At 36.9% G+C, this 15,522-nt stretch overlaps 1 protein-coding gene across 2 annotated transcripts in view; it reads right to left on the bottom strand.

Moving 5' to 3' along the window:
• The window catches only part of arhgap15 (Rho GTPase activating protein 15), a 37,434-nt gene that overhangs the window by 7,866 nt on the left and 14,046 nt on the right, over positions 1-15,522 (bottom strand). For both annotated transcript variants that reach the window (XM_081368079.1, XM_081368080.1), the window contains 6 exons: positions 13,383-13,481; positions 13,017-13,155; positions 9,885-10,007; positions 6,734-6,832; positions 6,555-6,632; positions 6,086-6,220 (listed from right to left, as the gene is read on the bottom strand). In XM_081368079.1, the coding sequence (XP_081224205.1) occupies positions 6,086-6,220; positions 6,555-6,632; positions 6,734-6,832; positions 9,885-10,007; positions 13,017-13,155; positions 13,383-13,481 (673 nt within the window). The remainder of the gene's footprint in view (positions 1-6,085; positions 6,221-6,554; positions 6,633-6,733; positions 6,833-9,884; positions 10,008-13,016; positions 13,156-13,382; positions 13,482-15,522) is intronic.

Raw genomic sequence — 15,522 nt, 5'->3', positions numbered from 1 at the left:
ATATTTTTGAATCCTCTGCATATATGTGACCCTGGACCACAAAACCAGTCTTATGTGTAATTTTTTTTTAAATTGAGATTTATACATCATCTGAAAGCTGAATACATAATCTTTCCATTGATGTATGGTTTGCTAGGATAGGACAATATTTGGCCGAGATACAACTATTTGAAAATCTGGAATCTGAGGGTACAGAAAAAAATACAAAATATTGAGAAAATCGCCTTTAAAGTTGTCCATTTCTATTGGCGATAGTGCTGCATCCATTCACAAAAATAAATGTTTTATATATTTAAGGTGGGAAATTTACAAAATATCTTCATGGAACATGATCTTTACTTAATATCCTAATGATTTTTGGCATAAAAGAAAAATCTATAATTTTGACCCATACAATGTTTTGTTGGCTATTGCCACAAATATACCCGTGCAACATAAGACTGGTTTTGTGATCCAGGGTCACATATGGTACATCAAGTACACCAAACAATTGTATTCTGTGACACATTTTGATTAATTAATCTTCTCATACTTAACACATTCATATAGAATGCTTACAAATTCTCTTTCAAATGACGTTTTCACAAAAATTGCCTCACACCATCAATTTAAACATGCATACAGCCATCTACAATATACTATTGACATTCACATTATACTTTTCATATGGGAGAGAAAGTTCTAATGCTGACCAAAGATGTTTTAAAGCATGCAATTTATTATAGATACCCATTAAGGTTAAAAATGCACCATCAAATGATACTGTACCTGGTGTAACTCTATTGATTAAATATCATAATAATAGAACATTGCAATGCTTTAAATCAATTATGTATGTCTACACATTTTGAACAGAGCAAAATCTATCTCCCTCTAAGAAAACATCACTGGTTATTCCTACTGAGGATGGCTAACAGCTACACCATGCTATTCATGGGATGCGCTATGGAAGGGAGCTGGCAGTAGTTATGCCCCCAGTCTACTGTACTGCCCAGGATGCCCCCTGGGCACTAATGGAGCAGATGTCTCCGTGTATACACCGCGCTGGCACAGGCTCGGCGAGCAGATGCCCCTGTCAGATGCCAGGTCTGTCAATTGAGCACAGACAGAGACCATGTTCTAGGACAGAGAGTGAATCTCTGACCCGCTCCTCTAGGTACCACTAGCAGAGGGACACGGTTTTGTACTTTTTTATGGAGTAAGTTACAACGTTAGGCCTCAAAATCATGCAAATGATGATTATTATCTAAATAATAATGTTTTAACACAGTATTTTTAAAGTCAAGGCCACATAATTAGTGAAACAATGTGTGTTATGAACTAGAAATCCTCACTACAGTTTTCATCAACATTCAGTCATTACTTTATTTAAGCAATATCTTTTTTTTATGACTTTCTCTTCAAGCATTAGCTCAGTGGAGGCCGTTAGCTTTCTTTTGGCTTTGACACTGCATGGCAGTCGGCCTGTAAAATATTTAATCTAGTCATTATTGCTGGCATTATTGCTGTCATTAATTACTTTGCCTTTGGTGGCTAGCATATTGGAGATGGTCCCTTGTCCTGTATTTTGGACAGATGGTGGGACAGTGTCATTAATATAAAACACGTTCAAAATGCCTACACCCTAAATCAGCATGAATTCACCATGGTAAGCATTACACTTACAGTGTTCTGATCAAAGGGGATTACTCTTAAAAGGAAGGCAATGTTTTGATGAAGGCATGCAGTGGGCATTCTTAGATCAAATCCATTATGCATGCATTTTCATTTTATTTTTATAAACCTAATGTGAAAGTACAGGCACACAAACGTATGTTTAAAAACTCTTATATAATAATATCATATCATATAATAAATACTATATATATATATATATATATATATATATATATATATATATATATATATATATATATATATATATATATATATATATATATATTATAAATAAAAAAAATAGTGCACATTTAGCATTTTTTGTGCATACAATTTTGCATTATTGCCGTACAGAAAAAAAAAATTAAATGCTGATGAAACTGCCATTTAGAGATAAATCTGATCTCTATTTTCAAAATTATATTTTTTTTATATAAAAAAAATAATGCCACTTTTTGATGATATACTTCAGATGGAAAAAAATGTATGTACCCATGGCTGCACAAATGTGTCACTGCAGTGTAAACTCTATAAATCAAACTGAGAGCATCATTGTTTTGAGAAAAGAGCTGATGTACAGTAAAGAATAGATGTACTTTTGGTTACAAAAATCTGTGAATATAATCCAATTACAAACAATGAGACCATCTTTACTGCAGTACAGCTTTGCTTCCCAGGATAAGCCCATCTGCGAGCTTTGTCTGCGGGCTTCTTTAAGCCCCGTCAAGGCAAATATTAGCACACTGCAAATAGTCCTGCAGGTTATGATTAAGATTTTAAATGTATCCCAATTGAATACTTTGCTTTATGAATAACAAAGTCTTAGAGGATCGGCGCTGTAATTTATTAAACATGAAAAACTTCTTGATGAAATATAGAGACTGGGAAGAGATTTATGCGTTTGAAAATATTTCTGCATGCTAGCTTTGCATGGCAATGAGGCCACTTTGCACAAATGAGGAAAGCTGCATAGAATGTAAAGACTTGTGATTCACAGGCTGGAGTTTGAACTGTCAGCTGAAAGAGCATAACATCAGAATAGGCAAACAATTATGTTATGACAGATGTACTGTCTGACGCAGCTCTGATTGGTATTATTTCAGCACATTTCACACTACCATTGTGACAAGTTTCATATAAAATAATGTTAAAAGTCAAACTGGAAAATGTTACGATCTAGTTTTTTTTAAAATATGCAATTGGTCATCTTCAAATGTGATATAACGATACAGTCCCTCCGAACGAACTTTCCAGATTACTACACAAACGTTGGATTGTGTGTGTGGGCCCGGAGAACAAAGCCACCATTTGTCAACAAGTATGTCTTCACTTTGTATAACAAGGCGAGCTTGTCTATTGGACAGGTGGCAGGACAATGTCGCTAAGATACCAGGCAATATGAATAATAGATTTAGTCCATCGTGAGCCAAGAGCTGGTGGCTGCCACATCCACAACAGGCACTGATTGAAAGAATGGAAAATTAGGCCAACTGTTCACCTGAGGACCCTGGGAAGCCCAAATGTTGATTTGCGGGAGCGAGCACATATTGTGCATAAACATACATTCCAAGTGAGAAGATGAAATGTGCTCAGAGCTTCTCACAAATCGTGAGAGAAGGGGCCGTTTAAATGTTGGGTGTTAAGCCTGAAGATTACATATGAATAATTTGCCCAAACGTCCAATAAGCCTAAATGAGTTTGAGTTCCACAAAGACTTCCAGAAGCAGTCTGTGATTGGGCAGCTGTCCTAATTGAATGGATCCTTGTCCAAAGTACCATTCCAGAGACCTTTAGTTAATACCACCCAAATAAAGGGCAGCCATGGTTAGAGAAGCTGTCCTCTTCTGACAGTGATGGACCAATGCGGAAGACCTGAGCCACTCAAATATCAGCAGGATTCACTGAAATTGCTTGTCAGTGATCTGGTGAGATCAATGAAACAGGCTGTTGGACAGTTTCAGTAAATGAAATGTAAGACGAGCTGCAAGCTTCATTAAACCATTCCAATATTACAGACAGGGGAGGAGCTTAGTAACCTACATACTAGAAATCAAGACTTTGTGCCAGCAAGTTACATTTCCCAAGTGTACAGTGTAAACAGTCCTGTTCTACAGCAGTAGACTTGTCTCACATAAAAGGCAGCTATTCATTTATATATATATATATGTATATTTAATTTATATTTATATTTATATATATAAATGCAAATTTTTTATTTTTTTTTGCATTTATTTAACTGTAACTTCTTGTTTTTTATTTTCTGCAAAAAGATATTGGAAGCCTCATCAAATAATGAGTCAAGAAAGAGATCACAATACGTTAATGTTACTTCTGGTTCACTTGTCATACAGTACAAGGAATGGAAGGTCACGTTTTGTCAAGTTATTGTAATATATAAATTAACTTATCCTATTCAAGTCAAAAAAGTTATTTAAATTAGGTTAACCTATTCACAGTATACAGCACGACTAGTATAGTAAATGGTCTTACCGCATACTCTGTTTTGGTGAGACATGTTGCAGGTTGAACTAATTATACCTCCTGCTATTAGGGGCTTTTTACAGTAATAATTAGTTGTCTAAACACTATCTGTAAGTGATCAGGCTCATCTACTGATTAATTGGATACAAACAGTTTGCGGTGCTCTGGCCTACATGCCACGCGAGTAAATATTTATTAGCAAATTACAACATCACCCCAGGCCTGTTCCCATTCTGTCTCACGCATATCTCCTTCCAGTGGGGATATTATAAGATGCAGTGCTAATAATGATAGCCCTGCGCTTATTACAGTGAGCGCACTGGCCTTTTGGTCCTTAGATCAAGGTTCTGAGAATATAAAATATTCATTGATTTAAACAAACTTGTGAAAATCAAACTACAATGCTAAAATAAAACAAGTATGCCGTTTATAGGTTGATTTCCCTAAACAGCGTAGACATAGTGACTCTGTAGCACTAACAAAACATTGAGGGGGAGTTCTGGAAACCTGTGTGAAAACAATCATGATTTCTGGGATTCCGATTGGTCACGCTGACAATGCAAAAAAATTTAATAATTACATAAAATTTGGAGGTGAGATCTAAATGGGTGACCTTCCAAATATTATGCTTTATATTCGCTGTGTATACTAAACCATTTTCTAAATAATGTTTTTTTCTTATTTTAATATATTTTAAAATGTAATTTATTCTAGTGATGGCAAAGCTGAATTTACAGCATCATTACTTCAGTCTTCAGTGCCACATGATCCTTCAGAAATCATTCTAAAATGCTGATATGCTGCTCAAGAAACATTCCTGATTATTATCAGTGTTGAAAATAGTTGCGCAGCTTAATATGATTGTGGGAAATATGATACTTTTTCTCAGGACTCTTTGATGGATAGAAAGTAAACAATTTATTTGAAATAGAGATCTTATAAACATCTGTCACTTTTGATCAAATTAATGTCTCTTTGTTGAATAAAAGTATTTTTATTTTATTTTTTAATTACTGCCCCCAAACTTTTAAATGGTAGCGCAAGTTTTTATACATGAAAATATATAGCTGTTTTTATAAATATATATTAGAAAGGGGGGTTGAGTGTGCTCTAAACTGATCTTCCATCATTCCTGTTCACAGTGTTTAGGACCATAAAGCTGCAATTGTTCCTACAATGTTCTGCACTCCCTGTTTGCTCTATCCTTACTCTCTATTTACATGCCCATATACGGCTTAGTACATAGTTTATCGCCACTCTGTAGTTCACACGGCCACTAATCTGAAAGTGTTTGTTTTAAAACTAACGGGGCGTCAGAAATCGAACAAGTCGTAAAACAAAAGTGCAGGACAAATGTTGTTTCAAGCACAAAGGTACATACATATATTTCAGAAGGTACGTGCCTTCCAGAAGGTAGATTGCCCAAGAGAAACACACTGGCGTCAGCTGGACGCTCGAGATGAGGCCCAGAGTTTGCTCTGTGTTGCTGGAGGGAGGTTACACGTGACACTAAGGCCGATCTGGTGACAGTTTCTGTCTGGACCACAGGCCCTGACTTTGCCCTCTGGCCTGAGAAATTCCCCCATTCCCCAAACAGGGAGTTTGAATGATCTCAGCACCTCCCTGTCAAAGAGCGACCCCTTTTGGCTGACAGATCTGCAAGAATGCGCATAAGAGGGTCAATCCCAAATAACACAACTCAACCCAAGAGTGGCGAGCGCTTTATCCATCCGTGGCTTAAATTACAGTTAGGAGGACCTAAGCTGTAAACCATGAATAAGAAATAACTTGATGTTGCCGTAGAATACTTGAGCACATTTTGAGTATTCTGAAGTCTAACATCTCTGGGAAAGGTAATTAATCATTCCTTTTAATACATTTTAAGGTTCTTATACCAAAATATTTTGAGCAATTACACTGATTTGCTCGTATCGATTTCACTACTTACTAATGGCTTCCACAAACAAGTCAAAAAAGCGAAAGGGAAACAGGGGCTCTGGCAGTTCACGGAAAAACATCTTTAGCGCTCCGGTGATGACATGGATGTCCTCCCATTGGCTGTCGCCCAAGTCAAGCTCCTCCTCTGGGGAAACAGAGAGACAGAGTCAGAGAAGCCAACAGAGAGAATTAAAACAACAGTCGTTTGATGAGGAAATTAAAAAATGCTAATCATTATGTCAATGTTAATACGCCCCCTGAGAGTCGACCACATTGTCCTGCCTGCATTTCACTGCATATCAAACCACACTGAAAATCCTTATCAAACAATTTGTGGTGCCTATTACAAACTAACTAATTCATACCTTTCAGCTAAGCCTTTAGAACTAAAACAATAATATGTCATTTAGATGAACACTGATGCAACTGTTGGCCTTAAACCAAGCACTGATAATAGATAATTACAGAATTAAACTCACCTTGGTCAACTAGGAAGCGTAGTTTCTGGATAACGGCCAAATTGCCACTCACCCTGTATATCCCATCAGCCTCCAGGCCTGTGAGGACGGGGTAAAGACATCTGTCTGTTAGTCAGCCAGGCATGTGACAAAAACAACATCCATTTGTTTTTTTAAAAAGATCATTTTTTGAGCCATACCTCGTTTTTCTACTTCATCCACACACAACTTGACAAATCTGGGCACAGTGGTCCCTTCTCTCTCGCACAGGGTCAACATGTGACATCCAAACACTCGGTCTAAGGAAAAACGTGTCAGTGAGAATATTTACAAATGTATAATGCTAAAGTAGGATTTGCTAACACTTTGTATTACAGTGCCCATGTCACAGGTGTTCATTTATTAATATAAAAATAGCATTACTGTTATCAATAAGTCAAGTCATATTTATTTATATAGTGATTTTTACAATACCAATTGTTTCAAAGCAACTTTACAGAGATAACGGGAACATAATGCAACAAAGATTGTTTCGGCTGTACAGCAGATCTAGACGAAAACAGTGTTTTAGTCAAGCTTAAGTAAGTTCAGTGATGGTTCATTTCTGTTGTATTAAAGGTCCCGTTCTATGCCCCTTTTCACAAGATGTAAAATAAGTCTCTGATGTCCCCAGAGTGTGTATGTGAAGTTTGAGCTCAAAATACCCAACAGATCATTTTTTACAGCATGTTTAAATTGACATTTTTTGGGGCTCAGAAAAACGACCTGTTTCAGTGTGTCCCCTTTAAATGCAAATGAGCTGCTGCTGGACGGCACAGGGGGCGGAGCTTCATGAGCTCGTGCTCAGTCTGTCAGGAAAAATTCATCTCACGGAATGATGATAATATCAGAAACTCTCAGTAACGGCGTTCATTTCGAGTCGGACAATAATGCCTACAGAGTCAGATTGCTGTATAGAGATGAAACAGGTATGGTTTAGTAGTTTAATTACGGTTATTATAACGTATTTGTCATCTGCTTGTAGGCTATGTATCCATTATTTATTAATAACCTACAAGTCTGCTGTCTGAATGATGATCAAACATGTACTGATGAGTTTAATAAAGTTTATTGTACATCACACAAAAGATGAAGCGTCAGTTTTACTTCAGAAAATCACCGTAAGAGCTGAGTAAACACAGTAGGCTAAGTTATAAGAAGTGCGCAAGTAACCAGTAGAGTTGAGGGAGCATTCCTGTGGGCGGAGGTTAGTCAAGAAACGGTTCTGGTGATGTCACTAATGCAGGATGTAGAGGGGTGTAGTCCAATCGAGCCGTTTTTTGTAGTCAACTTCTGTTAAATAAAATATCTCGCTTGGCATTGAACTTTGAGCTTTATAATTTTACAGATATTATTTATGCTCTAACAGCAACATTACACACTAACTAAAGTTTGAAACATGGAATCGCATGCAACGGGACCTTTAAAAGTTAGTAGTTAATTTATCTATACAGCCGCTCTGGAAAAAACAGTGATGTCATCGTCAATCTCAGTTCAGTTCTCATACAATGGTGTCAATGCAGGCAGATCAATAATATTGTTAAATATTAAGTGTCCCCAACTAAGCAAGACAGAGGTGACAGAAGCAAGGAACCAAAACTCCATCAGGTGACAGAATAAAGAAAAAAAAAAAAAACTTGGGAGAAACCAGGCCCATTCCCCCCTGCCAACGAACGAACAATAATAATTAATAAGATCATTAATGCAATTAATATTATTAACAATAATAATTCCAATACAATAATAAATATTAACATTATTAATAAAGTAAAATGTATAATAATAATTAGAATTAATGCTATTTTTAATTATAATAGTAACGGTAGATCTATAGATTCAATCTATTTATTATGAAAAACAACAACAGCATTATTATTATTAATTATTAATAGAACTGTCAATTTAATGTGTTAATTTGGTACAATTAATTATGAAAAATAATGCATTAAATTTAACTCAGAATCTTACAATAGTGTCACTCACTCATGGTGCAAGACTATGAATCTTTTTTTTTTTTTCATTTAGTTTATGTTAATCATATAGAAAATAAATGTCAAATATATTGACTTCTTTGTATTTTCTTTTCAATTATTTACTCGTCTGCCACCACAACGTCTTAAATTATCTTCATTTGGGGGCTTTTTCAACAAATATCGAAAAATCAAATATCTTAATTAATCAGCATATCATGTAATTAATTAGATGTTTTAAAAAATAAATTATTGACAGCTGCAGATAATAGCAATGAGTAATTACAAGCTGCCTCGAAACTAATTACAGATTACGAGGTGCAATATACGAGCAATATAATGTAAAGTGTGACCCAGGAATTTCACAGATGAAATGCAAAGTGAAATGTTTTGGGGCAGTCATATTTCAAAGATCAGAACGCTCCATAATGAGCAAAACTACAGTTGTAAGCGTAGAGGTGTAAATGTCCTCATCATTTGGCTTTTTGAGTTCATATAGGACCGGGCGAGCTGTCCCAGAGGCTTCTGGAACATCAAAGATGTCCTGCTCTCATTTCGGCACCCGCGAGGAATGGGGGGGAAGTGGCGATGTGCTAAATGCATAAATGACTGCAAGCAAGCCACCTTTGCATACAAATGCGCATTCAGAACTTTCCTAGAGAAATATCTGGCAGGAGGGGCATTTCTACATAAATTACTATTAAAAAGCATCGGTACAATATGGAACGTTCCTAATTTCAGATGGTTGTTTAGCGGGCGAGCTCGCCTTGGAGCTCTGCCAGCGATAGCTGTGTTAGGAGCCACCTGCGCTACTCTGTTAATCCCACAGTAGTTTTATTCATTCCCTTAATATTGTCCTCTTTGATCTACCATTTACCCCCACAGATACTACATTAAAGGCTCTATTTGACACCAGAAGAAATTAAAGATATCATTACCTTTATCCGAGAGTTCCAAGTATGCTTAAAATATCCTTTAATGTTATGTTTGGTGTATGCCATGAATAAAATAAATTAGTTACAGTCTTTAAGAATTCGCATCAGGGATTGCTTGTTGAACTGGAATATGGTGTAAATGAAAAAGACTGTCTTGCTACCTTTTTTTTTTCTAACTGGGTCACAGTTGTGTTTAATGTGGAAACCATATGGAAGCCAAAATAAACGAATGTCCTAAGATTGCACATTCGTATGACATCACGTAATATGTAACCTGCAATTGTGTAGCATGTAATTATGACTATTAACTGGCATTTGTATAAGTAAAAAATGTTGGATTTTTCAAAACTGATAGTTGGCAATGAGCATCACATTAATGCATGGAGCACACATGTCAAATCTTTCACCTTTAATAAGGCCTTTTTCCTGTAGCGTTTTCATGGAGGGCCGTCTGGAGATGAACTTCTTCAGTCTGTTCTTAACTCCATTCTTGTCCGCGCTGTCTGAGGCGCTGTAATTCAGCTTGAACACTGTGCGGGGGATCAGAGGAGACACAGGAACAATGCTGTCACTGAACACTCGCCACATTCTTTTGAGGCTGTCTTTGTGCAAGTCCTCCTCATGCAAATAAGACTGTCTCCTTTCTCCACATTGTTCAAAAGCACACCAGAAAAGCTACTTCAGTTGAAATATTCTCCAGTGTACGTGCATATCTCATTTCACAGCATTTATTTATTGATTCCGGCCAAAGTTAGTGTCAATATTACACCATCTTGACAAGTCCAGTGATTAGTATGTGACAAGTGAGCGTTCGGAGCTACTGCCCAGTATTCGGTACAGTAGTAAATTAATTCTCTTTGATACTCATTCAGGGCAGAAAATGCTGCAATTACCAATGACAGAATCGCTTGGAGAGTGTCAAATAGCTTGTAATTTATAATAATGATTGACAGAGAGCAGACTGAATCCATCTTACTCAACATCCCAGTGGAGTTCCAAACAGTCGTATATATTGTCTGAAATTCAGCTTCTGTTGGTCTCTGTTTCATATGGTAAATGATGAGATGAGATGTGGTAACGTGTCTGCATGTTATTATAGATGTCATGTTACTCCAGACGCGGATGTTCTTGTTACAGTAACCTAACTGCATTTGGTCAAGGTGCTGCTGTGCTTCCTGTTCAGAATGTGACCACAGTCGCACAGAGGAAGAAGTGATGAAAAAAATAATCATAAGAATGAATCGTGCAAAATCATGTCCAGGTCACATTTCACCCCCAAACCAAAAGGAAAATAGGAAATTATATTTTGCTTAAAAATAATGAAGCCTTTTTTTAAGGACCATTATGATTTTTATATGGTAGCATGACAAAGTATTGATTAATGACAATTAAAGGGGTCATATGATGGTTCTAAAAATAACATTATTTTTGTGTATTTGGTTTAATGCAGTGTTTACGCGGTTTTAGGTTAAAAAAAGTAATACATTTACACATACTGTACATTATTGTTTCTCCTCTATGCCCCGCCTTTCTGAAACGCGTCGATTTTTACAAAGCTCATCGAAAAGTGCGGTGTGCTCTGATTGGCCAGCGATCCAGTGCAATTGTGATTGGCTCAAAAACCTTAAACGTGTGACAGAAATGTCACGTCCCTTACTATATTTGAAACATTAGGTCCCAAAGCAATAATGACAGGTGATAATGTCTGTACTACTTTATCAATTCGAGCCCGAATCTGAACCGGAAAATGCAGATGACTAAGCTGATCGATCAACTTTGCCAGCGCGACTGGACCAGGTCGTATCAGATTGGTAAGGTTTTATTTTCATTGGGGACATAATTACTGATTATTATGACTTATAGGGCCCTATCTTGCACCCAGCGCAATTGACTTTGTACACCGACGCATGTATCATTCCTATTTTGCACCCGCGCAAAGCGGACTTTTCCCTCCACAGATGCACGTCGGTAAGTTAGGAAATACACTTGCGCTCCCCAGGGCGGTTCAGCGCAAAGAGTTCCAGATAGATAGATAGATAGACAATTTATTATAAAAGCATACATCTAGCTTACACATTTACCCAAATTATCATACGCCTGTTTAACCGAAGTTAATTTGGGTGGGTTTCTCCATTTCAATGTAACTTCTCTCTCTTTTACGGCCGTGACGAGAGCGTTGCTGTCCTTGGCTGTGAACCGCTCCTGGCAAATCCGCTATGGAAAAAGCGTGTCTGCTCTTAAAGGGAATGTGAGATGACGCTCTGATTGGTTTATTTCACGTTACGCCCAAACCACATCTATGAATAATGAAGCTACTTCAGACCAACCCATTTTAGATTTGCGCCGGGCACAAGAGTCATTTATCCCGCTGGGAAAATAGCAACAGCGCCAAGACCCGCCCACAAAGTTACTTGCGCTTTGCGCTTGATACTTGCGTTTCAGATCGTTAAAATAGGGCCCATAATGTCTTTTTACGCGTCACGCCGTGCAACTTGGGGGTGAAAACACTGTGTATAAAACCATGTCTGCAAAACTCGCGTTTGAATAGTCAAATTATTAAAATATGAAAACACCTACAGGCTGTGTCGGTAAATTAGAAGCACCAGACTGTACTTGTAAAGATGGAATTGCCCCACTTTTTAGAATCAGGCTTTGTGCACAGCCAGCCTTGTACTCTCCCAGGTTCAGGAAACAATCCTCCGAAAAATGCCGAAATTGCCGGCGACAACAATAGTACACCGAGAATAAAAGTTACGCCTTCTTTCTTTGCGTATACATTTGGGCGGTGTTATGATGAAACACTGCCCCCACACACTGACATAGATTTGTAGATGTCAGTGTAGGTGAAGCGTTTTAGGAAGGCGTGGCTGAGCCTTAACTTTTACAACGAATATATTTTTAGGTTTGACACTTTGAGCTTTGTAACTCTGCAGATCTTATGCTTGCACTAACAGCTACATTACACACTAAAGAAAAAGGAAAACAAGAAATTGCATCATATGACCACTTTAAGCACATTTTATTCATTTTGCTTTTGAGTTGTTGTTGTTGTTGTTGTTGTTGTTGTGGTGGGGTTTTTACTGAAAATGCGTATTCTCATTAGATTCTTGTTTTTGTGATGTAATTTTTAACTGTATCTAAATACTAATTAACATAAGTGAAAAAACATAAATAATCTTTTTTAAATATATATTACAATATTGAGAACTGCTTAATTGTCATGAAAATAAATGTTAAAAAAATAATGTTACAATGCAAAAAAAATCCTGATCCTATAATCGGGTCCGTTTTATCTTTTATACAAAAAAAATTTAATTTATTTGGATTTTGGGGTGAAATATGACCTAAATTTCTTTTGGAGAAATAAAGTCTGTGAACAGACTGTCATCTGTACTGCTAACTCATTAATGTGGATATTAAACAGTGGTGAAGCAAGGCTGCAACCTCGACACACTCACTGGTTCTGAACTCTATGTGCTGATTGCCAGTTATCACCTCTCTCACTCTCTCACACTCACACACACACACGTGTTACTCACTGATGGAGCGTCTGTGTTCAGACTTGGTCTCTTTTGGTTTAGGTTTGGTGGCTTCACAGGTTGGTCTGGGCAAGCATTCTGTACTGTTGGATCTGTTTAGGGCCACTCTACCACAGCTCTTGCCTCCAGGTCCACTCGACTAAACCACAACATCATATAAAAGATTCATCAGATAGATGCAGAAATAATATCAACAAAATATTGCTCATTTATCCTAATGTTAGATGCTTATCATTAGTGTATTTAACCTTTTTTTTTTAATATAGTCCTTCATATAAAGTATAGGTAAAGATTCACCTCCCAGATCAGTCTATGTTAAAGTACAAATGTGCAAAAAGCTATTTTGTCTTTTAAGAAATGACATACCAGACTGTCCACTGCTTTCTTGAGGGCATCATGCCATTTACAGATGGTTGGAAAGTGATCTGCCTGCAGCAAAAACTCCTGACCAGTTAGGGTGGTTATCTGTTGGTAAAAGAGGGTTGAAATTAAGTTAAAAGAGTGGCATTCAAACAAATACAGCTGGCAAACTTTGTGTGAACGCTCCCTGCCATAACAGACCTGTGTATAAATGGAGTAATCAAACTGTACTACATCACAATCCTAAATTTTAACAGAACAATCATTTTTGTAATGGTGTCTACCTTCTCCACCCCATTGCCGATTTTGCATATTTGGTTTTAAGCTAAAATCTAAAATAGTATGATATTTTATTGCTTGCATTGCATCTTTCTTCTGTATAACTAGAACCAAAGAAATATTGATTTTACATTGATCAGAAGAAAAAAAGTATTTCAAAAGTTGGGGGCAGTATTTTATTTTTTAATTTTTTAAAAGAAATTAATACTTTTATTCAGAAAGGACACATTAAATTACACAGAAGTGACAGTAAAGACATTTATAATGATCCAAAAGATTTATATTTCAAATAAATGCTGTTCTTTTGAACTTTCTATTCATCAAAAACAAAACAAAAATTGAAATAATAAGAAATGTTTCTTGAGCAACAAATTAGCATGACTGATTTCTGAAGGATCATGTGACACTGAAGACTGCAGTAATGATGCTGAAAAATCTTTAAAAAAGAGTTTTAACCTTGGTGAGCATAAGAGACTTATGAGAGAAATGCGGATTTTTTGAGCACAAGACACTTACCAACTCCAATCTTTTGAACGTTAATGTATAATATAAATATACAATATATTAATACATATTGTATTTATTTATTTAAATACCATTACAAATCAATAATAAACATTATGGGAAGAAGTTAGACGAGAAATGAGAAATTTCAGATGACAAATTATTAGTGTGATACCTGACTAAACATTAGACATATTTCTCGAGACTGGCGTAACGTCACATGGCACAGTCGCATAGAATAAGTGGCATTCCCAGAAGAATGCAAGCAAACACCAACGCTAAGGTCAGAATTGTCAAATACCGTTGCACAGAAGCGATACTTGTTATTTTAAAGAGAGCTGACACTGCATATTTCTAAAAACCTAAAATCATTTTAGAGTGGTCAGTCTCTAAAAATACCAGGCCGGATCACAGAACACACCACAACCCCCCTCCCCCCCATACAGTCACTACACATAGACGTCCAAAGTTTTCCCTGTTTAAAACAGACTTTTCTGACTTTGAGAGAGGGTGGCAGGGGGAATCACGCAGTCTCTTTGGGGATGGAGTGAATACAGAGGGAATGGTTAGGGGCACAATTCTTGTCAGAGTGTGTTTGCGATCCCTCTATTCTTCAGAGTAGAACATCCGAGAGAGCATGTTTGTTCTGAAGCCCCTTCTTTCCTTCGCCGGGTGCCTGCGGACATGACAGTAATAGTTTGGAGTGGGGTGGACTTGTTGGAATCCTCATTGGCGGTTTGAACGGGTGAAACAGACCCACTTTAATGAAGGATATTTGTGCTGCAGGTCATAAGAAACTTTCAGATGGGAGTTTCACATCTCTTTCTGGTTTTGCTTATACAACGCATGAAGCTCGTGCAGTATCACTGATCCCCTTTTATGCAGATTCGACAGATATTTTATACATGTGACACAACATTCTTTTCGGACATTCAAAATTAAATGAGCCATTGACGTATTGCCGTTCCACTTTGATTCAGAAGACAGCACTGAGATAATGTTTCACAACCCAGCACGCAATGTATCAAATAATTCAAATAGCATTTCAAAGCCAAACCAGCTTTAATAAATTCAACACCAAAGCTCGATTAAGTTAAACTGAAACACATTTTTTACGTCTTTCAAAATAGCTCATCCTGTAAATCAAGCTGTTTCAAAACCAAACGTCACATTGGTCTTTGATTTCATGAAGATTATCTGAGAGGGTTAGCTGATGAGTCATGAGTTCTGTCCCTTTTCTAAAAAACGATAATCATCTTTCCAACTATCCATTGCTATATTCACCAATACCTCCCTGGAATCAAGCTCTCATAATTTATGCCATGTTTCATCTCTGCATGTGGTGCTGCCCAAGGAAAAAAAG

Source organism: Scardinius erythrophthalmus, assembly GCF_964197995.2.
Source record: "Scardinius erythrophthalmus genome assembly, chromosome: 6".
NCBI classification, from domain to species: domain Eukaryota; kingdom Metazoa; phylum Chordata; class Actinopteri; order Cypriniformes; family Leuciscidae; genus Scardinius; species Scardinius erythrophthalmus.
The sequence above is the reverse complement of the archived record's forward strand: the minus strand, read 5'-3'. Positions and strand labels throughout refer to the sequence as shown.